This window comes from Neodiprion virginianus, chromosome 5 (assembly GCF_021901495.1).
Source record: "Neodiprion virginianus isolate iyNeoVirg1 chromosome 5, iyNeoVirg1.1, whole genome shotgun sequence".
NCBI classification, from domain to species: Eukaryota; Metazoa; Arthropoda; class Insecta; order Hymenoptera; family Diprionidae; genus Neodiprion; species Neodiprion virginianus.
This window is the reverse complement of record NC_060881.1, coordinates 28,399,729-28,427,286: the sequence shown is the minus strand read 5'-3', so window position 1 is coordinate 28,427,286 and position 27,558 is coordinate 28,399,729. Positions and strand designations below refer to the sequence as shown.

The 27,558-nt window shown below is 40.8% G+C and overlaps 1 protein-coding gene across 3 annotated transcripts in view; it reads left to right on the top strand.

The window, feature by feature from the left end:
* LOC124304959 (lachesin-like) overlaps positions 1-27,558 on the top strand; it is a 193,282-nt gene that overhangs the window by 152,102 nt on the left and 13,622 nt on the right. For 2 of the 3 annotated variants that reach the window (XM_046763783.1, XM_046763782.1), the window contains exons 6-9: positions 5,583-5,711; positions 12,856-13,140; positions 13,727-13,789; positions 20,490-20,642. In XM_046763783.1, coding sequence (XP_046619739.1) covers positions 5,583-5,711; positions 12,856-13,140; positions 13,727-13,789; positions 20,490-20,642 — 630 coding nt within the window. The remainder of the gene's footprint in view (positions 1-5,582; positions 5,712-12,855; positions 13,141-13,726; positions 13,790-20,489; positions 20,643-27,558) is intronic. The other variant, XM_046763784.1, reaches the window with a different exon arrangement.

Sequence of the window (27,558 nt, the reverse complement as noted above, 5' to 3'; positions counted from 1 at the left end):
AGCCGTAAAAGTCAACCTGTATACAGATATATCTCGGGGCGTTTCTGGAACGGCGAAGCAGCAAGTGCTGCAAAAGCCCGGAAAAGATACCTCGAGCTGATACCACGTTGCTCTTGTCGCACCGGTGAACCTTAACTTCGATTTTTACGAGCCATCGCGTTAATATTTTATTATGTACTCTCAACACTCTGTAGCTGCTATCTAGGGTTTCTTTTTTCACCCCATTCGATTCCCAAGCCTACAGCATTATTCGTCGATACAAGGTGTTTCGGATCGTTCTTTTTTTTTTTTTTTTTTGTTTTTTTTTTTTATCACAATTTCGGCAACTCGATTGAGACTCTGCAGAAGCAATTTTTCGTTAGGAAAAAAAAAATAAACAAAAATAAAAATACATCGAAAAGCCTTGGAGTCAGGATTTACTTGGATGTCGTTTCATCTCCAGCCTGACTACACAGGGTTGATCAAATCAGGTGAATTTTTTTGTAAAATAACGAGTATAATCCAATTTTCGCAATGATACAAGTCTAACGTAGCTGTAAAGAATAATTTAACGCGATTTCAGTGATCGTTGAAAAGATTGTGATAAATTTTGAAAGATTTCAAATTTCCTCGCAAATAGGCACGAAGATTCAAATTTTCTTCGAAGAATTCTCAGAATTTTACTTGACTCGAAGCGTTTCTCCCGTTTGATATATTGCTCCGGAAAATGGAATGGGGGGGGGGTTTATTATAGAAGTATAGCCGGGAAACGGGAGGGAAAAGAGCGACCGAAAATTGAGAGGCAAGGCAGCAACAGCAACAGCAACAGCAACAGCAACAGCAACAGCAGACGCTTCCTCCGGTGTCCAAAAACCTAATTTTCCGCGAGCTCTAAATATATAATTAGTACTTGGCTACGGAGCCGTGCGAAGTAGATGCGGTGAAGCATTTCCTGTGGGAGGTTCATGGCTGCGTGAAAACGCGCATGCATGTACGTACGTATATCGGGTATTCCGTGCCAAATCGACCTGGGACTGACCTTTGACCTCTCCGATTGGCTCCTGATTTTGGTATGTTGTTATATTATTTCCAGTGTCGAATGCACTAATTTTTTTGATCTATTCAATTTATCTACAACTTCTTAATACCACCATATTGATAGACACGATTTTGAAAGCTGAAAGGCCATGTGTCAGATGTAAAAATTTTTGAGCTCTTCTTTCTGATTACAAAAAACTGTAGAAAAAATTGAAGAAAGGTCGAAAAAACAATAAAGAAACGCCGGTTCAAAACTTGAAAAATGTTACGTACGGCACGGGATTTTTCAGATGTATTTCAGATTTTTAAATCGGATCGATCGATATATTCGTTGCAAAAAATTGTTGATAATTCAAATCGATACAAAAAAAATCAGGGCATTCGACACTAAAAATAAACGTACAGGAAAGTCGCGAGTCAAACGGGAAAGGTCAAAGGTCAGATTCAGATCGATTTTTCACGGAATGCCCTATATAAGCCGGTTACGTAGGCGTTCACAGCATGAAAGTGCGCGCGTATTTATGTATGTGGTTTTTCGCGTGAGAGAGGAAAATGCCTGAAATAGCAGCAATAAAACTCAAGTCGTAATGGAGAAAAAACGAAGACGGAAAGAAATTCTGAAAGTTCGTTATCCGTGAAATTATAAACGCCTTAAGAATCGACGGTGGTCAGTAGTTGTTATTTATACGGGAAATAGCCAACGATTATACGGCTTATCGTTAATGATACCTTCTGCGAGTCTTGGACTTTATCTCAAGCATTGAAATCTGAAAAATAGTCCATAATTCTCAAACCACGGTACTTCGTTTTAACCGATAAGACGGTTCGCAATACTTTTCACAGGATAACTTCGAAACCGTTCGTACAATTTTTATAAAATTTTATCAAATTCTCTCACGAATTAGAATAATTCGAGGCCGAACCAGAATCTGTGAGTTGACTTCAAATTAAATGCGTGTTAAAATTCGATAAATTTCATCAAGTTTTTCGCAATTTTTATATATATATATATATATATATATATTTCAACTCATTTTCGCAGAACATCAAATAATCGTGTTTGCAAATTTTTCGTACTGTTTTTCTTTTTCTTGTTTAACGACGAGAGTAAAGAAGAAAAAATCTTTTTAAACGCAATTACGTAAAAAGGAATAGAATTTTTCCATCAATTTTTACAGAGAATTATTTCCACGTGAAATATCTTTCGTGGAGATTGAAATTTGGAAAAAATATCAGACCCAATCGATCGCAATTACTCTTCATTTTCCATATCGGTAAAAGTTGTTCCGCGAGTTGTTCCATTCCAGTGAGAATACGTTTAAAAAATTCATAGCAAAAGTTTGACTCGTCGGATTTTTTTTTTTAAGGAATTAGTTTTGTCAACAATTCCAATACCAATCTGAAAAAAAATATATCAAAGTCTGTCCTTTCATTCAAGTATGCTTCTTAAATGAAAGAATGCGTGTAATTTATAATTTTATAGGCTAAATAAATTAATTTTTTTACCTATAAAAAAACATTTGTGCTTCTAAATGGATATACGTACAACTTTTCATACGAGTGTAATAAAATTTGGGAAAAATCAGATATCTTGAATGATGCAGAAACGAATTCTGTTGAAAATGAATTTTTTCCATCGCCAGATTTAATTCAGTTGAGAGAGGTTTAAAGTTGGCCCGTGGCGCCTTTCAGTCAGTTGTACTCGTAGTTGAATTCTGTTGATACAGACACGCGAAGGACAAGACAATCAGACTAGAATTGCAGACTGAAGGTACATCCCTTACATCTAACGTTTCATTAGATTAATTGGTTTTAGTGTCTTGCGCCAAATAGCTTTGCTACACCGCCCGTCGCGTCGTAGAATATATTCGACTTTGAATTCCGGATGCTGTGAATAACGGATCACAAAATTCTAGAAAGGCACTGCTTCGCCGAAAGTAGAGGAGAAAGAAACGTCGCCGAGAGAAAAAAAAACACTCCGGATATCTGCGTTTGATTAAAATTATACGAAAATCATATTCGATTGTTTTTTTTTTTTTTTTTTTGTCTCGAGTATTATCGATTTCCTTCAATTTTCTCCCAAACTCCGGATTGCTGATTTATATACTCGAGCTTGAATGTTTTTGATCGGGTGTCGATAGCAGATGAATTTCTTGGTAAAAGTTTGCGAAACTTGGGAAATTGCAACGTTGCATAGTGGAGTTTTATTTTGAATTTTGTATTGAACGAAGTATTGCAAATAATGAGTTCGAAAGTCACTAGCGCAAATTTTTCTCAACAAATATATAACGTATTTACATAATACGTATATAACGATGGTTCGCTAACTTTTTCCGAGCAAAGAAAATTCCATGTGTGCAACCCTAAGAGGAAATTCCATATGGGAAAAATCATATCCAACTCTTCACAGGTATTTTTTTAATTTCCGATACTTGGTATGACGGAATTTTTTTCGATTTCCTGCAAAAAATCCGGATAAAAATCTTCCCGAAAAATTATACGTACGAATATCGCACAAATAGGAGGAACGCTTAGGGTACGAGAATAGAGTCATCGATTTTTCGACTACTTTCACGAAAGACCAATTTTCGTCAAGGGGAATATTTTTCACGATAAAATTACGAGTGAAAAATTATTCATACTTCGATTATGAATTATGGAAATATGCACCACCGGACGAAAAAGAAACTTTATTATTACATCGAAGATTTTTTTCAACATCCCCGCGGCTTTGTACTCGAAAAAATTGATTGGAAAAAACTTCTTTCGTCACCCAAGTACAAATCGATTGTTCAACTTTTACTGATTAACAAATAAACTTGCTACGGAATAAAATATTATTTACCCGATGGAAGAAATACTCACCTGACTTTATGCTACACGTATTTTTACCGGTGAAAATTTATTTCATTCACTCGAAAAAAGCAAAAGGGCTGCGATATCGAACAAAGTTTTTTCTTTACAGAATTTAAAAATGCAGAAAGTCGAAGCATGGAGAGGAGAGAAAAAATTAAAAGGTCAGAAGATAGGACAATGCCAAAATGTAGAATCGGTAGATTTTCGCGTCTTTCAAAATTCGATATTTTGGTTCTTGTCTTTTTTGACATTTCTATACTTTCCATTTTTTGTACTCAAACTGTCTACATTTCAATAATTCTACGAATTAGACTTTCGCGTCTTTGAAAATTCGATAATTTTTTTAATCCTTTAACCCTTCTCTGTTTTTACATTTCTACATTTTCCGCTTTCCGTACTTGGACTTTCTACATTTCGATAATTCTACCAATTAGATTTTCAAACCTTCGAAACTTCGATATTTTGCTCCTTCTGTGTTTCGATATTTCTACAAATTAGATTCTCGCGTCTATGAAAATTCGATACATTGATCCTTCTGTGTTTTCACATTTCCACAATTTCAATTTTGCACACTTGGACTTTCTAAATTTCGATAATTCTACCGATTAGATTTCCACGCCTTTGAAAATTCGATATTTTGATCCTTCCGTGTCTTGACATTTCCAAATTTACCGTACTCGAACTTTCCACATTTCAATAACTCTACGAATCAGATTATCGCGTTTTTGAAAGTTCGCAATTACGTTTCACTCTTTCCATCATTCAGCCCTACTAGTTTTTAACCCCCGTCCCTGCACTTCGTTATGTACAATATACATACAATACCTACCACCATGTACATAAATATCCATCGAAAATCGATAGGCCGAGTGTATAGTAGATGCGCGATCAAAAGCTCGTTACACCATTGTTGCAAGGCGATAGCTGCGGGGTTTTCCTCGTGGGTGACATTAGCGGCGCAACGGCTATTTATACCTATCTAATATCTCCTGCGGTATAAATACGCGTTATGATCCACGCGAGTGTGCGTAAAAGTGTGCAATTTCTACGTACACAGTACACGTATACATATACAGGTGAGCGGCGAAAAAAATCCATTTCCTTCAATATTTCACCCCCCCCCCCCACCCCTTTCAATATTTATTCGTGACAAATAATCGTTTACACAATCGCACGATGCAATCTGTCGCAGTTTGTTTTTTATTTATTTTTTTTTTTTCCAACGATTTGTATCCCTGACGACGTACGTCGATCATCCTCGTCAATCAAGATTTCCGTTTTTCTCATCCTCCAATTTGTTCGTCAATTATAAACGAAGGTTTGTAAATTACCTACAACTCTACGATTGCTCGTTTTAATCACAAAACTGTTTTCCACCAGGCTTTTTTCTTCACTCTCGAGCAATGTCTGCGAGTATCAAGAAATAATTCAATGACTCGTGTGTTACACGGAGTCTTTGAATAAACTTCCTACAGATAAAATAATAAAAAAAAAAAAAAAGCAAATGCGCGGCGATAATTAAAAAAAAAAAAAAAAAAATAGGCAAATAATAATCTAACTAGAGCGGTTTGTGATAAATTTAATCGAACAGGATGTACACTTTCCTCCGAGCGATAATATTACAGCCAACTGTAACATTTAACGCGTCGCTTGTGCCGGTTTATTTATTTGTTAATTAATGTTTGAGTGTCGTTTTATTGGTCAAACAGTGTTGGCGTACGAAGGCGAGCAGCTGAATCTGACGAGGATTTCGCGGACCGAGATGGGTGCTTATCTCTGCATCGCTACAAATGGCGTGCCTCCATCTGTCAGTAAAAGGATAACAGTCGACGTCGAATGTAAGTGCCTTTAATTAATATCTGTAACTCCTTGTCGGTTAACCGACGCAACAGTTTCATTATCTTTTTTTTTTTATTGTCGATTCATTTGTTTTTATCCTTTCTTAGACATACGATATTTTTCTTTCTCCGATCGCTCATGTTTCGCGGATCAATGTTACGAGTTCATAAATTGAGCTTGAAACACGCGTCGCTGTATCGAGAGTCGTAGACATTTCTTTATTTTTTAGTTTAATTAATACTCCGTCGTTCGTATTTACGAATTTTATCGAAGATTTTTATTGGAAATTTTAGACGCGTTGATTGAATGTTTTCGAATTTTCAGTGGCTGGAACAAAATCGTTGATATAAAAAATTTCTAAAAATTAGACGGTATATTAGATATGTATCTGATGGTTTAAAGAATTTTTGAAAACTTGACAAATTCTTGAGCGTTTCAAAAGTGATTAATTTGTTAAAACACAATGATGTTGGAGAAATATATATCCATAAACGTTAACGTAGTCGTTTGAAGAATTCTGAACGATCTGAAAAATGATTCAAAGAGTCGTATTAGACGTAAATGTGTCGTATAAACATTATGCAATTGTATGAAAAATTTGAAAGGTCTTAAAAATAAGGGTTAGCTGAAAAAAAAATAATTAAATTCTATATGTCCTTAAAAGTAATTTGAACGTCGAAAATGATGGACTTGTCGAAAATAAAATGTCATCCATTGGATATAAAAATTAAAATAACCTCAAAATGCAGTATTGACGACTATAATCACATTAACAATAAATATTGTAACTAGCATCACCTTTTCTTATAATTCGAATAATATTTGAACCGCGTTTTTTAAACGATGCTCATTTTACTATAAAATTTTCTTGCATACCTATGAAAAAATGTTATTTTTTCTCGACACGTTTTCATCGCTTTCGCCTTTTTTCTAGCAAATGCAAATCTCAAAAAAAAACCTCCAACAACATTTGAACCACATTGTTGTAACGATATCAATTTCACTATAAAATTTTTCTCGCTATGTTTTCATTACTTTTGTCTTTTCCTCGTATAGACAAACTTCAAAAAAAAAAAAAAAAAAAAACGATCGGACAATATTTCGATCGCATTATTATAACGATCCCCATTTTGTTGTAAAATTTTCTTGCGCACGTATGAAGGAAATTAAATTTTTCTCGGTATGTTTTCGTCGCTTTCGCCCTTTTTTTCCTACAAACAAATTTTCAAAAAAAACATTCGGACAATATTCGAACCACATCGCGACGATCCCCATTTCTGCACAAAATTATCTTTCAAACCTGTGAAAAAATGATACTTTTCCCCCGGTACGCTTTCATCGTTTCCGCCTCTTTCCTCTTGAAAAAAAAATAAACAAAAAATAAAAAAAATTCCAAAAAATTTCGCATCCCCGCCGAGGCCGTTCCTCGGATGTATCCACTTTCCAGCGATACGGAAGGCAGGCAGGCGTGCGTAGTTCCTGCGGCACGGATCACTCGCCTGATACTCAAGGGAAATACAGAACGACCCGCAGGCAAGAGCCCAAGCTCTGGTCCCGAGGCTCTTGGTCATTTTTCCCTCTTATGCCCTCCATTTGTTCGCGTCACTTCCTTCGCTTACACGTATCGCGTACACCCCTCACCGACAGTGGTAACTGCGGCACACACAATGCGTGAAAGCCGGTGTAGGATCTCTTATACGGGGCGTCACGAGCTGCCCCCTCGCTCCCTGATGGCCGTAGCTTCGGCTTCGGCTTCGGCTTCAGCTTCAACTTCAACTTCGGCTCCAGGTTCTACTTCTGCTTCTGGTTCACCGGCACCGAGACTGCGCGGCGTCGCCCTTTGAATATTTAGGAGGGCCGAGGCATATTTTATTTACCCTATACATATATATATATATATGTATATGTGTGTGTGTGTATATACCTACTAGTGCGCCGGAATAGAAGCGGTTAGAGCCTCGTTTATTCTCCGCAACGTTCATCCCCCCAGCGCTATTCTCAGACGCCGTTATACCCGCGTTATACGCACTCTCGCCCACGCTTTTCTCCCTTTTCTCCCTATCTCTCTCGCTCTCTCGCTCTCTCTCGCTCGCTTCATCCTTCGGGCTAATCAACAGGGCGAAGAAAGCATATTCCCGGAGAAAGATATATTGCCGAGCTTCCAGAAGGATGAACAAAGAATTAAGAGAACCGGAATATGGCCAACCTTGTAGCAGAGGGGTTAATGAAATAGCCAAACTCTCCTAGTTTTTTTTTTTTTTTTTTTAATTTTTTTTTTTTTTTTTTTTGCACCCTACGAAGAACGAATATTACGTTGAATTTTTCCGCGAAATATATGTAACGCGTAATATTTTGCATAAAACTATTCACGTTCTTGTATAATCGACAACAAAATGAAAAAATTTATTGCACTAAACTATATATTTCCCGATCCTTCTTGTGGAAAAACTGTTAGACACAAGCCGTATACTTTCGCGAAACTTTTTCGCGAAGCTTGTCGAGACCTTGAAAACTCTTCAACGTAACTTTTCTCTATACGTAAGAGTTCAGTCAGCGTTCGCAATAGGGTTTGTGATCCCGTTACGACTTGGCTTGCAAATATCGTTATATCTCTAAAAGTATTGATCTAGTTGTAACGAAATATAACCTAACCTAAAATCTGGCCAGACTTTTGCAGTTATCCATAGAAAAAACAAAAATCAAAATTGGTTCGGTAGTTTTGGACTTATAGATGAATATTTTTATTTCTTGTTTCATCATTGTTCCAAGTTTTATTTCACAGAGTGAATTCTTAACGACCTCACGATTCGTCGTTTGCTAAGATTCAATGCGCGCACGCTAGAATTCGAAAGCGGCTGCTTTCCAGGCTGGCCAACCGTCGTAAATTTAGATGACAGTACGCCGCGATGTATCTAACCTAAGAATTTTTGACAACCGTCCGTGTTGAGCACAACTGCCACCGACAACTGTCAAAATTTTTGAGGTTATATTCGTAATATACATACATGCATGTATACACGAAAATTAGTCTGTTATTCGTTGCTATTCTTTCTCATTACGATCACTGTTTCTATATTTTCTTGCAATTGCTGCGAAAATTTAACGCTTGTGCAAGAATAAATTGACCTTAAAGCTTTGTTTAGCTAAAAAAGTAGAGTAAACCTCAGAAACTGATTTTGCGTTGCAATTTTTGTTTGACTTAATTCTTTTATTTAGGTACTATAACAAATTAAATTTTTCTCAGTGTAGTAAAATTATACACTCTGCGGTGTTAATTTCTTTACACAAGGTGGTCCAACTCCCTTCCGAATTTTACACCCTTGATGGCTGCTACAGTTTGCTCAACGAGAACATACGTATCACTTTGTGTAATATTGCGAAGAATGAGAGATCCGAAGCGAGATGGAGAGGAAAAATCGTGTTGCACAGTCCAGGTGATTCTGTGAAAGATATCCCTCCATCCTGCAGGTACCATTTACGCCGATGATTGATTTATAACAACGCTCGACAGACGCGTGATAAAGTGATAAATCTATATTTGAAAACACTTTTTACACGCTTTTATGCACACTCAGTTGTACGTGAATATCTACGCCTCGCAAATAACGAAGAATTAAGCGTACAGTCGTCGGGGTGAAAAATATTCTCACATGCATTACGTTCGGTTCTTTTCTTTTTTCAACATTTTACTCTGATTTTATCTGCCCTATATCTCGTACCGCGGTTGCATCGAACGTCACTTTATTTGCATATGTAATCAGTCTGCGGCGATGGAAAAAAAATAAATAAAATAAAATAAAAAATGTGATCGAAAAACGAGACACGCTCGGCACCGTCCGATTTGCGAAGCGATTGCACGTGATTAAATAAACTCGCCACGCTGCTTAAGCTTTGGCAAAAAAATTTGTCCGAAATTTATTTACAGATCTCGCAGGTAGAATCGAATAGTTTGTTTGACGAGTAAGAGAATTTTCTCTGTTTCTTATGGAAAAAAAAATTTTTTTTTATTCATTTCTCGCATCATACGTCAATAAGGAACTTGCATGTTTTTTAATTTCAATATTATTCGAAAGTAGAATGAAAAATAATGAATTCCCCAAGACAGTTTTTTTTTACGAGCCATATTAACGCCAGAAAATAATTTTTTGTCCGCTAAATTTTCTCGGCAAATTTGAATCGGCAGCCATTTTGCTGGACTCCTCTATCAGCGCCCCCAGATGTCACGTTCGGGAACTATGCTCGGCTGTAAACACTGTCTGCTTCGAGCAAGCCGGAATCCTAACTTTATTATACACCATGTAAATGTAGTTTGAATCGCACCAAGCCTTCCGTTTTAATACATTATTTGGCACTCGGATAAATATCTTTTCTGGAGTTGAACTTGTTGTATTTTTACAAGATGCTACAAAACAATACATCTACCAATCTAAATTTGGTTTCGGAGCTGATGGATCCATAGTTGTCTTTTTATTTTAGCCAAACTAATAGTTATTTACATAGATAAATACAATTTCTACAACGGCAACTATGCTTCAGAGCTTCAAATATTAATATTGCAGGTTAGGATTCCGACTTGCTCGGAGCAGACGATGTTTACAGCCGAGCATAGTACCCGAACGTGCCACCTGGTAGCGCTGATAGAGGGGTCTAGAAAAATGGTTGCCGGTTCAAATTTACCGAGAAAAATTAGTGTAAGAGAAAAAATTATCGCAGCGTTAATGTTGCTCGAAAAAAGAAACTGTATTGGAAAATTCATCATTTTTCATCCTACTTTCGAGTCCAATAGAGGAATATAGAGATTTCAGATGCATGCAGGTTCCCTATTGTGAATTTCGAGATAAATCTTGTTGTATAAATATTTGTAAACGGATAAACGATCCGTTATCATCGAATAAATTCATTGCTTGATTGCACCGATTCATTGATAATAATGCGAAACGATGCTTTTGTTTAAATTGAACATCAGCGGGTGATTAAATGCAAATTTTCATTGCACGTGTTCTTGATCGTCGGGAATTGTGGAAGTGCAGAAAGTCCCTGGGGAAGACGGTGCGCTGTGTAAGGATCTCTCTCGCTAAATAAGCTGCCTAACTGACTACCGTCACTCCGAGGAGGAGGTGCCTGCATCCTCGAAATGCGACGTGCATCGGATTACCTCCAAGATATCCGGTGCAGACTCTCTCTCACTTAGCCCAGTTTTCCAGGCGTTAAGCCCCATCTCTCTCTCTCTCTCTCTCAATCTCTCACCCCCGCAACGCTACGTGATTATTATCGTATTATGCAAATACGCTTGCAGTAGATAATCGCGCTGTATCACCGTGTGTACTGTATTCGCCTCCGTGTATTTCTGCATCTAGACGTTCCTCCGGCAGCCATAGCTATTGCCTAGGATAGGTATATATATAAATAAATACACCAATTTCAACGGCAGTAGCAGGAAAAACATGACGGGAACCGTGTCGGTACGAGTTCGAAAAAACATATCACAGAAATATTGGAATTGGAATGAAATCTGATCAAACTCGGCGACGAAACTAATTTTACTGACCTGGTGGATTTTTTTTTTTTTTTCTTCTTCTTCTTATCTTTTTTTATTCGCATTTTTCTTACGATTCGTCATGAATTTTTCATCCCAGCCTCGTTTCATACGCTTATAATTATCGGTATTTTATCGTGGGTTGTAACGAAATTTCACGTAAAGATGATATCGTCGTCTATATATGTATAATAGATTTATAATAGGAACAATATGTGCAATGAACGGGTGAATTCAAAGTTTCGCGAGTAATTGATAAAAGACTTTTCAATGAGAAAATCCATGTGAAAAGATTTTCTTTCATTGTCAGCCTGCCGAGTATGATGTAAAAAGTTGCAGGAATCGTTGAACTTCACCAAGGCGCAACAACTTATTGATTCACTTCCATTTCGATTCAATCAGTCATGTTATTTTGGCATTTGAATACCTTTTTTCGTAACCATATGATACTCTACATAATTTATTGTTTTCTACCATTTGCGAATCTGTTGTTTAATCGGACCTTGTGTAAAAAGCTTTGGAGACAAAATTCATTGATTACTATGAGTCAATTTATATCCGCACCCAAAAAAAGCTTCGTACAATTTCTTGAACGTGGTTTGAGTCCAGAAAAATCTCTACCGAAGTCGCGTTTGCAGAATTTTTAGAGAGGTATGAAGAAGGGTGGTATTTGGGATCAGAGAAACTGATTTTCTTATATCCCTGAAATGACCTCTGGGAAATTATATTCCGGATACCCAGAGGCGAAGTTGAATTGATACACGGGGTCAGACGGTGTTAAGGACTCGTGAAAAACTAAACGGCAAAAATCGGCCTTCTGGGTTGTGAAAACAATAATCTTCCCACCGAGGGTTAATCGCTTGGTCTCGATGGCAGGATATTGACGACGATGAAACATCGGCGTGTACAATTCTACGTATGATCTGTAATCGAATCCACACTCCAGTACAAAAAAAAAAGAAAATAAATAAAAAAAAAATAAATAAACAACAAATGAAATTGAAATTCGAAAATTGGAACTCTTCTTGATCTTTCGTTCCTGTGTTTAATCAATCTTTGACATAGTCAAGACGAGAAATGTGGCGGTAGAGACAAAAGACGTCGAGAGACAATGGTTGAGAGCTAGAGAGAGAGAGAGAGAGAGAGAGATACAAGTCGTAGGAGATGATTAGTGACTTGAAGGACTCTATATGCCAAACGCGCGAGCTATGCGTCTCTGTATATTAGCTCTATGGTATGCGGCGTGCCAACGGTGAGCCACAGTTTCGCAGATTGGCTCTGTGCTGACCCATAATTAACGCATACTTCTCCCCGATCCAGCAGCGCTGGCCTCGAGGCTCGAAGAAATCAGTCTCTTTGAATAAATTAAAACACGTCGGTTCTTTCGCTTCCGTTCTACGGAATTTCGGGCTGCATGCTCAAAAAAGAAGACAGTAAGAAAAATAGGCAACGACGAAAGAGATGAAATTTGCGAATTTCTATAATCAAATTTGAGCCCAATTTTGGTTTAAAAAAAAAACACACTCTTTCATTTTTTTCCACTTTTTCAATTATTTCAAGCTCCTCACGCTCTCCATTTTTCAACAATTTTTATTCGTTGCTTTCAGTTTCGCCGATGATATGGGTGCCAAATCAGTTGGTCGGAGCGCCGGCTGGAACGGACGTTACTATCGACTGTCAAACGGAGGCGCACCCCAGGGCGATAAGTTACTGGGTCTTTAACAGCGTGATGGTGTTGCCAACGAAAAAATACTCAACCGAAACAACGGAGAACAGTTATCGTGCCGACATGAAACTGACCATCAGGAATCTTCAGCCTGGCGATTTTGGCAGCTATCGATGCATCAGCAAGAATTCACTCGGAGAAACCGAGGGCTCCATCAGGCTGTACGGTAAGTTGATCATAATTTATGTCTGCGGATGTACGATGACGAAGAAATCACGATCAAGCAATTGACAAACCCGGTAAATTTTTTTCACTCCGAATGTCTACAGATTTTTATTTCCTGTCATTGGAGAAGAAATAATCTGCGACGAATGGTTCATTGAGATTATTGCCTGGCTAGAGTTTTTTTCATTTTCAGTTTTTCGTCCTTTTGAATTTACTTTATCAAACTTCTCGTCTAATACAATGGTATGCAGAGAAAACCAAAAAAAATTGAAATCTTCTCTTAGACAAGGAAGAGAAGTCACAACTCTTCGTCAGAACGCCAAGTCTCTTTGGGAAATTTATAAATTAGCTAGTATTTTCTGAATATCGTTTGAAATATTGCTTTGTATACAGTCTCAGTTCGCAGGACTTTGTAGAAAAAAAATATTAGACAAAAATTTCACCTGTAGAATAGAATGAAAAATTTCTTCAACGGCTTGTGAACTATTCAAGTATACTGTTAAAAACTTGAAAAAGAGCTAGTTCTATAATTTTCGAGAACACATGCGAAACAATCGACTATCACGATATTTCGTTTAATTTTCCAGAGATACCGAAGCCGTCCGCACCGCCAAAGGCAACGGAGATAAAGAGCAGCGCGAATAAAGAAGGTGAGCTAGGCTTATAGTCGGCGGCGCGTACGCGTTTTACAGCGCGATGCGTTAGATGATGATCGTTCGGCGTCTCGCGAATGACTGAGACTCGAGCTTCCCCCACCCCTTTCCACGCCGTATTTCAGATGCAGTCAGGGGGCGTGGCAGATGCGGGAAGGATGTCGCGACAGTCGAGAAAATTAGCTAAACCGCAGGAAGAGAACGCCGGCGTTGAAATTAGCTCGGTAAACATTTCCATTAATTGAAAGGGAGACGCAAAGTTGAGTTTCTGAACTGCAGCGAGGCCGCAGAGAGCGCAAGTAGAATTCAGAAAGAAACTTGGTTACGGTTATGGTTACAACGGTATAAACTCCGTAGTTTCTTTTCACTGCAGGTTCGCCCTAGCCTCGTTCGGCCATGCCTCGACGTATATTTTAGATTTTGAAAGACTAGCAAGCCGGATGAGAACGCGGATCAGAGACCAGAGGGTGGCTTCGAATGTCTTTGTTTGTTTTCTCGCGGATGATGCCTGATACACCCGCACGCTAAAAAGGCTGGGTATATCCCCGCGAAAAGGGGATATTCTGGTTATGAAACTTTCGGTTTGAGCTTGCCGCGAGAAAGATTAATAATTCCGATTCAAAGAAGTGGGGGGAAAAAAACTTCTTCCCTATTGCCTGAAGTCGCGCGGAGAAAAGAAAGGAGAAAAGGGGAATTACTAAGTAATGAGCAGGAAAATGCATAACAGCGAACAAAGGACGGGTCTGATCGCGTTATTCTCGCCTGCAGTATGCAAGTGTGTTGTTAGGGAACGAACAAGGGTTGTAGATAGCCAGTCTAGGTCAGGTCCCAATGGTTCTCGCCAGCCGCTCCGACCGAAAACCAATCTCAATATTTTACATTGTTAATACGTTACATGCAGGCCAGCTTTGCAATTTCTGGTACAGCGGCTCCCAACTCCCTCGCATTTTTATCTCTTCTCTCTGATGAAATTTTCCTCGTAGAATTTTTCCGCGGTTAAAGTGGATCCCAGTATTTCCGTTGCGTCGCATTATTTGGTGAACGATGAATGACATTCGTTTCGTAATTTTTCGTCAGTACTAAGTTTTTCATCATTCAAACCGAATCGTACACTTGATAAATAAGATGCCATGTTTTTCATTGTTTAATTCTTATCGTGTCGGACTCCAAATTTCATTCCTTCCTCTTGCCGATGCCCGTGATCAGTCGATTTTCATTCGAGAGTTAGGATTTTCGGTGCACCGAACCGCAGCATATTGATTCAGTTTGAATAATGAATTTTCCGAGGTTAAATTCTTAGTACACAGCTGTCACGGAGAGAAATTCATTCCAGTGAGATATAAAATTCAATGATGAACAGTAACCCGCGATGTGCACAGACGTGATCGACTGAAACTGGCGGTTTTATTTCCCGTTTATTGCTCGAAAGTTTAAAGTGTCGCAGGTCCGCGGACGCGCATCAGGAAAGACACTTGGAGCCAACTTCGTTTCTTCGAGTTTAGTTTAACCCCTCTAGATGCTCGTTACTCGTTACTGCCACCGTTGTGATTGAAAAATAAAACACTTATGCACCACAACCGAACCCGTTTGGGCGTGATGAATCAATATGGCTTCGAAAGAGTAATCAGCTGATCGTTTGAAGCCAATCACGCGATTACCAGAGAACAGATAACCCCGTGCCAGCTATCAGGCTTCCATTTTCCCTCATCAAGTTGATCGAGCCTAAAAAACTGGGAAAAAAACGAGTTTTTAAATTAAATATGCGGCCATCTTGAAGTTGCTTAGTTTTCGCCACGAGATGGCGATACACCTCCGATATGTCGGATTTGAATGAACATAGAGAGAAAGAAATATTTGTAATCCAAGAGACCCTCAGAGCAGTTAGGCTCGGTTCTTGTGTGTCGGTACGGCCAGCTGGCTAATGCCTGTAACCACCGACGAAAACCTCGCGTGCTTTTCTCTCGGTCACAAACAACCGGCTCTTAACCCCTCGCGCAGTAAAAGGAAAGTATTAAAAAGTTTTCAAATAAAAGTTTAAATACGGCAGTGAAACTTTGCTTTGTTGTGTATATAACCATACACGTATAATGCCACCCTCGCGTTCAACGCAGCCGTCCTTCCCCCCCGCGTCCTGCAACCACCCTCGAGCTTACCAAGTCCCAACAATATGCCGTTTTCCCCACCCTCTCTGTCTCTGCACCGGGCTAAGAATATGTGAATATATTACATTCGCCCGCCGAGCAATCACACCTAACCATATTTCACACTCTCTTTTGTCTTTCGGCTCGCTGGATGAGGTTAGTTCACAAGTTTGGATATGCGTGATAATTCACCGCTGTCCGCTTCTCTCTCTCCCTCTCCGCTTTCCCTCTTTATCTATCTATCTATCTCTCATACACATGCACACACAATAAACTCAATCTGTCTATCTATCTCTCTCTCTCTCTCTCTCTCTTTCTCGGCGGAACAGGTGGGTTAAGATCGTCGACATTTGTTTTCTCCTTCTGTATCACATAGCTCGTTCGGTTATTCTGCTTCTCTTTATTTTTTATTTTTTATTTTTTTTTTACTCGCTTTTTTGTCTTCTTGATTTGACGATTTTTGTACAATCTACAGACTCTCCAGAAGAGCGAAAGAGAATGTAATAAAAGTATGTTCTTCGCATTTTTTGTTCCCTCTGAACTCAGTCCCTTAGCTTGAACGTAATACCTTCTTTTTCTCTCCTCTCAGTTTAATCGTTTCACATGTATTTACTATTCAATAAATTGTAAAAGTTATGATTCAAATGGAATTGATACAGACTCTGAAATGTGCGTGAAAAATAAAAGGAAATTTATCACAAACGATCGATTAATCATATATATGTATATATATACACGTAATCAGCGAAAAATATAAATTTCATGAATTCCCGAACAACAGAAATGTATCGTGCACGGGGTGCAGCAGCATTTATGAAGAACCTTCCATATCGTCCAGACGCACGAGTGCAATACGTTGGTGTGCCGGAATTGTGAAAGTGCTACGAGTGCATGACGAAAGTATGCAACGATCAGTAATAACTGGTTGGCGCGAGTGGCTGTAGCCTCTATGTCGGAGCAAAGCTAGTCGAGTCGTTGGTTTATCGCGTGGCAGCGTGCCGTTGGCCGCATCTCGAGATAATTGAATTTTAAATGCACCTAATTAGGCCACGTGCGAAACGAGGCCTTGTGCAGGCACGCCTAGCTGCGGGAAAATTCGAGTCGCTGCCTTTGATGCGGTATTCGTAATTCCCGATTCGTAACTAATTAGCTAGTTTGCCGTCGTGTCGACTGAAATCGATTTACGATACGTTCGTCAACCAGCGCCACACGGCCCTCTGAACTTCCCGTGAGTGCTTAAGAGATTATTGAAATCTGAATGAATTAGTTTGCATCGATTTTACGCCGACGCAAACGGGCTGTGTTTCAAACGAATTGGGGAATGACTGAGTGAAAATAATTTTTTAGGAAGCTGAAAGAAGATTAGAAAGGAACATTGCGTCGTTTAAATTTGGTTTGCGATATTGCGATCGTGAAAGATTTCATCGAGACCGATTATTGCTGAACTTGAGTCATAAACTGAAACGCGGAGTGGTCCGAAGGTGTAAGAGAAATGTAAAATATTTCAAAAAAATTTCATCCCTACGATAATTAGATTTGAATGAAACTTGACTGATCGGAAATTCAGTCTAGAACTTGACGTGAAATTATTTGGTGGATTAATCGTAAGAACATATTTACCGTCATATAAAATCAAGCTCAAAATTTATGGTGACGTCTAGACTTTAAGTACAATCTTCATTTTTCATACCTGTTTCTTTCGGTCTTTACTTTTCCCCTACTTCACTCTGCGTAAGTATCGGTTATAAAAAAAATAGACTGTACGAGAAAATGAACAAGCTGAAGAGACAACATAAGATAAAAAAAAAAAAAAAAAAACTGATGCCCAGTTATTTCGGGCGCCAAAGTTGCAGGGGTACAAAGATTGCGGTATGGGCCCCAAGTTGAGCGTCAAGTTGAAGTAGACCCGAGTCGAGAGTGCAGAATTATCGCGATGAAAACTTTCAATCTGGTTGGATAAAAAGGAAAGAGCCCACAGGGGGATTTTTTCGCCGGTAGACAAACAGCCGGCGGCGATGAATGGTGTTAAAATTTTAGACATCTTTATTTTTTTTTTTTTTTTACATTTTGTAATCCGACTCTTAACAACCTCGTTATAAGCCCCGGCAATTACGTGGCATGCACCGTGCGGAATAAATATTATACAAGAGTACACATAACGACGGAACGTGTATCAACCCATCTTGAGGCAGGCGCGAATTTAACCCCGCGATATGTATTTTGCCTCCCTGTTGAGAATTACATGCGAGATAACTCCCGCCGACTTGTCTGAACGGAAACTCCCGACTTCCTTCCTGCGGCGAAGCAAAATATGATAGAAAACTATAATCCAATGATTGATATTGAATAATTAAATAAACGCATGAAAGTGATTGAGTCACGTGGATGTTTGCTCCGGTCAGAGAAAATTGACTGGAATTAAGGGTCCAAAGATATTCATCCATCCTTAGAGGCAGCTGTCCATTTTTAAGGCTCTCGGTATCGCGTTCGCATTATCCATTGTCACAGTTCATTCTCACACACTTCATGAAAAATTCAATTGTTGAACAGTTGTTAGAGACTCCGGTATATGTATAATGGCAGAGCCTAAAATTTCCATTATAGGTACAGAGTATCTCGGAATTATTAACACTGTTGACTACTGAATAGTAATTGTGGACGTGACCACTCAGAGTTCTCTGAACGTAGTTTCGAAGACCGTATCAATTCGTAATTGACCCCCCCACATGGTGTTCAGTCGGTTGGTATTTAATTCCTTACTTGTATTTTCATGGTAGTTTGATCGTTTTTATGATTATCTACCGACAAAGAGAGACTTGGGAGCTTCGACTTGTAACAACATGCCATAGTGAAAGATATATACGTATATTTTCAGACATAGTGTAAAGAATTAAGTGCGCTAATGCGCAGCTTTCCAAACGAACCAATAGAAAAGTTCCGCCAGTTGACGTCACGACAAGCGGTTAATTCAAAACTTTTCAAAGATTCCGAGGTAGATTAGAATAAATATTTTCTTGAATTCGTTAACGATGCGAGTCAACGCCATGCGTAACCCACCATGTTTGCTTATGGGTTTATCAACTTGTTGTACTTTGTAGTTGAGGTTATGTTGTATTTTGTACGCGTGCATGCGCTTGCGCCTGCGCTGTAGGCTCACTACGACTTGTCGTAACGTCAACTGACGGAATGCGCGACCTTGTGCGAAAATTGATTCTAAATCGATCACACCTAATTCCTAACACTATTTTTTAAGAAAAAGTACAGCCGAACCTCGATTATCCGAATGAATCCGAGACCAAGCCTAGTTCGGATGATCATAAATTCGGATAACCAAAATGCAATTACTATCTTGGGATCTAATAATTTATAAAAAAAAAAATAAAAATTCAAATATAAAAACAGTCAGCATTAAACATTTAAATACACATTGAACCTCTTTCAAACACCGAACGATAATTTTATTAAGAGTAAGAATTTCTTCTCTGCATGCACGATGTAAGGAGACTGTAGTGTGTAGATGTTTATGTTTACCCCTTTCAATCCTTCGCTTCCGATGAGAAGCCCGTAAGACAGAATGCTGTCTAATAAATGAGATGCGGGTGTGCAAATCATTAATCTACGAGAGAATATTTGTTGAGAAAAAACAGTCTCCTTACATCGTGCATGCAGAGAAGAAATTCTTACTCATACAAATCGGGCACATGAAAACAAATTTGAACTCACTGGTTATGAGAGAAATTAAAGACAACAGAGTCAGGGCGGCTAGGTGGTCTAGTGGAGTAAGTCTCCGGTAAAGCATCGCTAGATTCCAGGTTCGATTCCTGGCTCCGTCGTTAATTTTTCAAATTCACCAGTTGTTCAAATTTACATTTTCTCGATAATTTTATTAGTTTCGTTTTATATGGTCACCTATTGTCAATTGACGAACAGCCGCTCCACATTATTTAGCGAGCAACCATCTATATTTCGCACCAAAAATCCATTCTTTGAGCAGAGGCTCGCATAATCAAGGTTCTACTGTATGCAAAGATATATTTTGCAGCCACAATAAAAAAACTGCATCGTTCAAACTGCCGTCCTCATATCAACTAGCCTAATATCCTATCCTCTAGCCACCTTGCCATGGTCACATTTCTCTCCAACAGTTTCTATTTTCCTTTTTCTATACTTACCCTTTGTCTATCCATCCATCCATCCATCCATCCATCCATCCGTCTGTCTCTCGTTGTATGGTGTGGAATAGCGCGAGTAAGCCGGGGCGCGTTGCGTTTGATGAAAAGACGTAGAGCGTTGAGCCGTAAAGAGAGAGAAAAAAAAAACAAAAACAAAAAAAAGAAAAGAAACGAGGAGATGAGAAACGAGGCCGTAATTAGGATTCAGGGTTGAAGAGTCCGGAGCCCGGACGGGCAATGCAATTGTATGTGTATCGTACGTATAGGTATAGACGCATAGGCGTAGAAGCGTTGTTTGTAATGTACAATAATATGAGGGTAGAGGTTGGGGAAGCTTAAGTAATTAGTTAACCCGTAGTGGATGAGGCCCTCGTGTAATTGCAGGACGTAAGAGCACCCCCGCGCCGCCAAAAAGACAGACAACTATATGGCCCGCACCGTACAACCCCCAGTATCCAAGGCGAACCGAGAGGCCGCCAACCAACGAGGAGCAGATCGTACGGGCCGAACAGAAGCCCAGGGGTGACGCAAGCACAGGTGAGAGAGAGATTCCATCACCGCGAGGGGATGACGCGCCGCTTTTTAATCAAATTTTCAACTTTCAGCTTGCACCCTTCGTCGTTTTCTTTTCCCCGGAGATACCAAATTCATCTTTTCCGCGCACGCCTGTTTAGCCCTGCGAATCACAGGGATGAAAAAAACCAAAAAAAAAAAGAAAAGAAAATAACAATTTAGAACGTGACAACCTTTTTTTCGAATACTTTTTCCTTGTCTCTCTTCTCGCCGCGGCGAGACAAACGTGCTTGAAATTTCAATTTTTATCACCGACGCCACTGTTTTCAAAAAACTTGTTCATGAACGAATGAATGTTCCCAAATACACGTTTATCCAAGGGTAGTTGGATATACGCGACGCGCGTCCTCCCCTCTTTTCACCAAGCCCAGCTAATACGTACAAAATATTTATGTATATATATATATACGTATGTATATAGCTAAATTTTTGCAGTCAATATACTCTGCCGGTTACACATCTATTCGCTATTCCGCACCATGCACCATTTATCTATCCGTCTGTCTGTCTGTCTGTCTGTCTGTGTGTCTACTTATCTACCTTTCCATCTGTATCTCTCGCTCTCGCTCGCTCTCTCTCTCTCTCTTGCTCGCTCTCGCTCTCTGTCTCACCCCTTGGTTCTCTCTCAGTTCTTCTCCTTCTTGCTCCCGGATCCATACCGTATACGCCATCCAATCCTCGCCTACAGCTTTTCGTCAACGACCACTCGCTTCGCGTTCATGTTCTCAGGGTAAAAGAAAGCACGTTTTCACGAGTCATAAGACCGCGAGGCAACTCTGGAACCGCGCTATATAAAGGACCGTATCTTTTATCGTCCACCCACTCGCTCCTTTACTTATTCATTCGCTTATACACTTTAATATTCATTTGTCCCCACGCGTTTCAATCCCATTCGGTTTACGGGTCAACCGTGGTATACTTTACGTCAGATGCGCAATATTTTGTCAAAACTCACTTGAATTCTTATTCAATCGTCCGACTTTCTTTTATACTAATTATATACCATCCGGCTATTAGACTGGTAAGTTAGCTAGAGCGGATTCTCAATCGATCAAACTGACCGTAGTTTTTTATTCCAAAAATGTATCATCAAAAACTGGGATCACAAGCAATTGTGCGCAGTACGTCAAACAGAAATGAGAAACGTCGAGAATGAACGATGGAAGAAAAATATCAAATACACGAAATCAGAAGTCAGACTGTATTTTGACCGGTTTGAAATTGCTTTGATTGTGACGCAGTTTTTTCTCATTTCATTCTTCATTCGAGATCAAAGCATCCGGGACCTAGCCCACACACCGCTCTTTCCATTCCGCGTTTCATCTTTCACACAAAAATTATTTTTATTTATTTATTTATTTTTTTTTTTTTTGAAATAACTCTCTTCATCGCGATTCGGGTGTGATTCCTCCTATTTCGTTTTGGCGAAAAAAAAAACGGGAAAAAAAAAAGAAAAAGAAACACACAATCACTGAAAAACCGATTGAATTTTTCAGCGAGTAATTAAAGCCTGTCGCCAGAAATGCCGAGGGGCAAATAGCACGGGAGATTTAGGTGCTCGAGTAGCGGGTGTAAGACCGTCGGCATTGTTTGCGGGTTCGCTGTTATGGGTCAGTTTTCGCTGCCCCATGGGGTGACCCTACGGGCTGCAACAACGCCGAAGGCACAAGCCAGCGACGCCGAAGTCCCTGATCGTGTTTCCGTTCCCCTTCACTCGCGTCCGCGTCCCTCTCTCAGTCTCCGTTTTCATTAATCTCATCATTCCTTGCTTCGCTCGCGTCTCCATTACGCTTGATCCACTCCTGGTTTAGTGTCAAGACGTGTTGTTACCAGGGATTAAATATAATATTCAAGAGTACCGTGGCTCCTTAGCCCAAAGGCTTATTCCTGGGGTAAGCCGAATAAAAGATGACACCTTCTCCGCCGCCGCCGCAGTGCTGATTACTTTCGCAAACTCAGACCTTATGGATTATAAATATAATAGAGCGTTTCGATATCTTTATTGACAAGGGAAACCACCCGAGGTGTACCTCGCCGATTTTCTTCGTTCTGCGATATGTTCTAGTACGTCGAGAAACATGAGATACTTGTGTTTTTTCACCTGCCAATCTCGCCATGCAAGAGGTCAAAACCAACCCTGAAGTTTACCGTCATTAATAAGGAATGCAACTCCGGATGGTGAAAGCACTGCGCACGTCGTCGTTTGTTGATGGTGAACAATGTCCAGTTGGTTTCATAAAAAAATCTTACATCATTATCATTAAATCCCAAAAAATCAATTCTTGAGGCCAAATTTTGTCATATTTTTCACCCCTTCAACGGCTGAATTGGCAAGTGACAAACGGTACGTGTCTGACGTTTTTTGATGTACTACATCACGTCACAGAATGAAGAAAACCGGTAAATCGATTTTAGTACTGGATTCTGACCCCTGCAGACGTTCCAATTGCTCCGAACTTTTTTCAAAATTGAAAGCTCGGGTCGGCCTAAACTGCCCGCGCTCATTTTCAGCAATGCCTGGAGCGTGATGGGACGTGGAATAATATAAGGCGAGGCATTTCTCAGAGTGGCATTCAGCTGACGGTTGACTGCATCTCGGTATGTGGTTGGGGTCGGGGTGCACCTTGGATCGGGACCGAGTCTCGGCAAATATTAAATACACTGGTCGCTGAGTTTCGTACATTTGCATAGGCTGAAATATGTATGGCAAGGCCGTCGGTACATTTAGTAGGAAATTACGTAGGAGTACCACGCGCGGTCCGTATAGCAGCCTGTTAATATTAACTACACAACCCTCGAGTATTACCCGCCGACCCACCAGTAGCCATCCACCCTCCCTCTCCTTACCATGCTCTCGCAGCTCGCCGGCTCAAGGTTCGCAAGGAATAACCGCCTCTCCGCCCTTAGGTGGGCAATATGTACGCATACACACACAGTAAGCACCCCCGTTCGCCCGGTGCACGTCTTGGTTTTAGGATCCTTAGGCCATTTCTTCGTGTGACCAGGTGGATGCGAACAGTCTACTTTCACCATCCGAAGCCCTGAGCGCCTCCCTCTCCGAACGATTCAACCGGCACCCGGCGCTTATTTATGAGCTTCATAAACGTCTTCTTTCCAGCAAACCGATTCTCCTGCCATTCGGATCACACGTCAGTCCTTGGTGACGATTCTCAAGGTCAACGAAGAAGATCCGGTATAAATAATGGAAAGGTATGACGGAAAGTGCTGTGAGGTTCGTTTCCAATTGAACCAATTTCAATGTTCCCGTGATCTCAAACAAACGCTAGAACTGCCCTGGAATCCGGATAACGGAAGGATTGAGACGCCAATCGGAGGCCTGACAGATGTTTGCTTTCACCCCTCTTCTCGGTCTTGATTATAAACCCACGAAGCCAAGGGCGAAGGGCAGTTCCAGATGAAGTTGTGGAGCATGATAACAATCGAACGATGCCAAGCCGAGGCCAATTTTTTAGAGTGTGGATAAGGGTTGGAGAAATACGTTAAGCCTAACAATGCGGCTGCTGGAGTCCGGCACAACAGAAGCGGCCTGAGGTGTGACTATTTGGGTGCGGTATTTCCGGGCTCAAGTTTCTTTGGGTCGAAACGGTTTTCAACCGTTCCCTTGTCACCCGTCCACGGGCCTCGACGACCTCAACTGCTACAACGGGTTCAAACTGTACAACTCCACAGCGTCCCTTACTTCTGGACATTTTTTTTTTCACCCCAACGTTGCAGCCAAATTGAGGATCATGGTTTCCTGGGAGATACTAAAATTGTAAAAAAACAGTTTGAACGTCGACGCGTGAGGAGAAATTCAGTGCTAAGCTAATCACCGGACACAAAATCCAACCGAAGCTAATGAACTCACCGGGGTACTTCAAACGGTGTTGGCGAAGCATACTTTTAAAAGGTGGCGAGATAGTGTAAAAGAAATACGTATCACATAGTTTTTAGTCTACTATAACACATTGGAAAACAAATCAAATCGGAGAGATCGATCCGGGATACCTTTCTTGTTACACCCGTATCTGGATACTTTCCAATATCGACTTGAACGACCGGTCGAACCTAGTACTGCGGAAGGTAAGAAAACTGAAAAACAATTGCCGAGGGCAAGTTATCTCGGACGGTGTGCAGCATGTGGGTCTGAGAAATGCGCGGCGCGTGGGTCGCGGGCCGGTAAATTAGAGCCGGAAGTCTCGATTTGCGACGTGATTCGGAGCGTTCAAAGAGTTAACCGGGTTATCGTCGACCCGGCTTACAGTGGCCGAAGGTTGGAGAGAAGCCGGAGTCGTCGTCCCCGGAGGAAATTGGCGCTATCGTAGGCGCCGCGAAGGATCAGAGTAAGGAATAAATTTTCCCCTCTCATCCAACACTTTCGTCCCACCCCGCTGTCACCAGAATTGTGGTAAAGCATGCCGTCAAAGCCCGGTAGGGCGGATTTCCGCGAGCTGTCTGAGCCCCCGAATAACGATTCAACCTCGCTGCACCTGCCGCCGCTCACTAAGTGACTGGAAGGCTAGACTAGGTCGACTCGAGAGAGAGACGGCAATGGTCGTTGCTTTCGAGTTACGATGGTGCCCCGGTTAACTCGGTAAACTACTACCCGCTCCCAAAGATGCTCCGTATGCTGCAACTGCAGCTACAACCCTCCCCTCGGCACTATTTCTGTCCATACCTATCTGTTGCCAGTCGAATTTATAATTCCCCGCTCTAGACGTGTGGGACTTTAATTAGTCACGAGATTCGCAATTCGCTTTCAGAATCGACTGCGATGTTGAACCGACGGTGGTGGACGGACTTCGGAATTTAATAATTACGGCGTTCGTGTCTGGGTTCACCTGAGTTAACTGCTTCCAACTACCTGTCTTCCTTATTTACGTGATCATTAAGCCAGCGTGATTAACACTGCAATCTCCAAGTACGCGGTGATCAAACTACGAGAAGATGGCAAGCGAGCTGATGAGTGAAAATTTGTAATGGTTACGGTTACCTCTGTTATTTTGTTCAGTTTATCATCTCTGTTATCGATTGGCGACACCTTTCTATCCACCTCTTTATTCCTCTTTCCCTATTACATTTTGAATTTTTTCGCCTTTTTTTTACTACTCCACACGAGACGTGCAATTCAAAAGGAAAATAAAACGACAATTGGCTTTTTTCCGTTCGGGCGTGATTCGTATACCAATTCATTTGTTCATATCAATAAATAAGGGAATGTGTCCAGGTTCAATTCGAAGTAGTTCACCGGTGAAAGCACGTACGAAAATGAATTCTCGCGACAAAACGTACAATCATTAGCGAAGAAAAGTGTAGGGTTGACACAGATTCGAGGTCATTTTCACGGAGCCAATAACGCACAGATGCGCAGTGCGTGACTCTTCTCGATATTTTTCCTGCAGAGGCTACTGAAAATCTTCAAATGCATTATGAGACTACGACCTCCGTTTTCCGAGAAATTGGAAAGCCAAGTACCTAATAGCTGCCAAGACTCTGCAGCTTTTGATCCGGCAAGTTCGCGCATGTCATTCCAACACTGCGCCGCTTCCAGCTAGCTCGGATTCTACGTGGGCGAATGAATACGTAATTCCAACGGGCCGCCTGCTCCATCCCTTGGTGAAACTTCAAGTCAGCCTGGGTACCAGCTGAATGTTTTTTTAACGCGAATTCCGCATCCGCCCGAGCTAAGCCAGAGCTTAGGCATGCGGTTACGCGACAACGACAACAACGAGAACGCAAAAGGGGAGCAAAACAGATGGAGGTAGAGGCAGGTGAGCTCAGAGAGAAACAGCCTGCATGGGGGTGAGGCTTGGATAAGGTGAAACCAATAGGTTGCCAGGATACGAGAAGAGGAGAGAGCACAGTGAGCTTCGGGTTGAACGCCATCCACGTATCGGCTATATACCATGGAGCCATGCTCCTTTTGGTTTCGCCGCATCCCCTGGTTGAGCGGGTTTACCACCCGCCATAACTGACGGTGGTCGAAGCTGCTGGATCTCGCGAGTTCCCATACGGTTCTCCTCGAACAGAGTCGTACATTACGTCTATGTACTCGCTCGGGGTACACAGACGTATCTATGCACCGCGGCCGTAGATACCCGCCAAGTGCCCCCAGAACCCGCCACAGCATCTCGAGTAAACTACCCGCTTCGAGGAGTCGGCCAGGTGTGCCCCACCGAGATAAGAGTTCTGTGCTAATACTTTGAAATTTCTCCGATACTTTCAGGAATGGACTAGGATTTAGAGGGGCGGGTTCGCCTGCAGCTGCTCCCAAGTGTGTAGGATCTTTAAGAGTATGCACTCTGAGATGGAACCTTGGTACACCATAATTGCTCGACAATCGTCAAGGCGTGAGTGACAGGATAAACCGGTGCTGACTTACAAGACATCATTTTAGAGAACCTGTTTGCAGTTTAGACGCAGACATTGAAAATTTACCGTATTTACACTGTCGAAATTACGTTTTTTTAGGGTCGACTGATCACCTTTTTGTTCTAAAACAACGAGACGCTATGGAATCCACGCCGGGTTGTCCATTTGCACCGTAAGTTTGAAAAACATGGCTGACTAACCGAATCATATCTTCACTGGTCTGTTCTAATTTAGAACAACGTTATGTTACCAATAGAGATTTTCATCAACAGAAATGCTAACTGTCCAGACCGAACCTCCTACTTCATGGATGGTGAATAACCTCAGATGTCCATGACTTGAAGATCAGAAATCAAATTGGTTGCTGTTTTTTTTGTGATGAACGACCGACTAACCGCCTGTGATCGGAGCATTTATCGATCGGCGATAAGTCGAAATCGCATTACAGGCGCATTGGGTTGAATCGCATGTACCTCGAGGTTCATTTTGGCGAAATATCGCAGGAGGC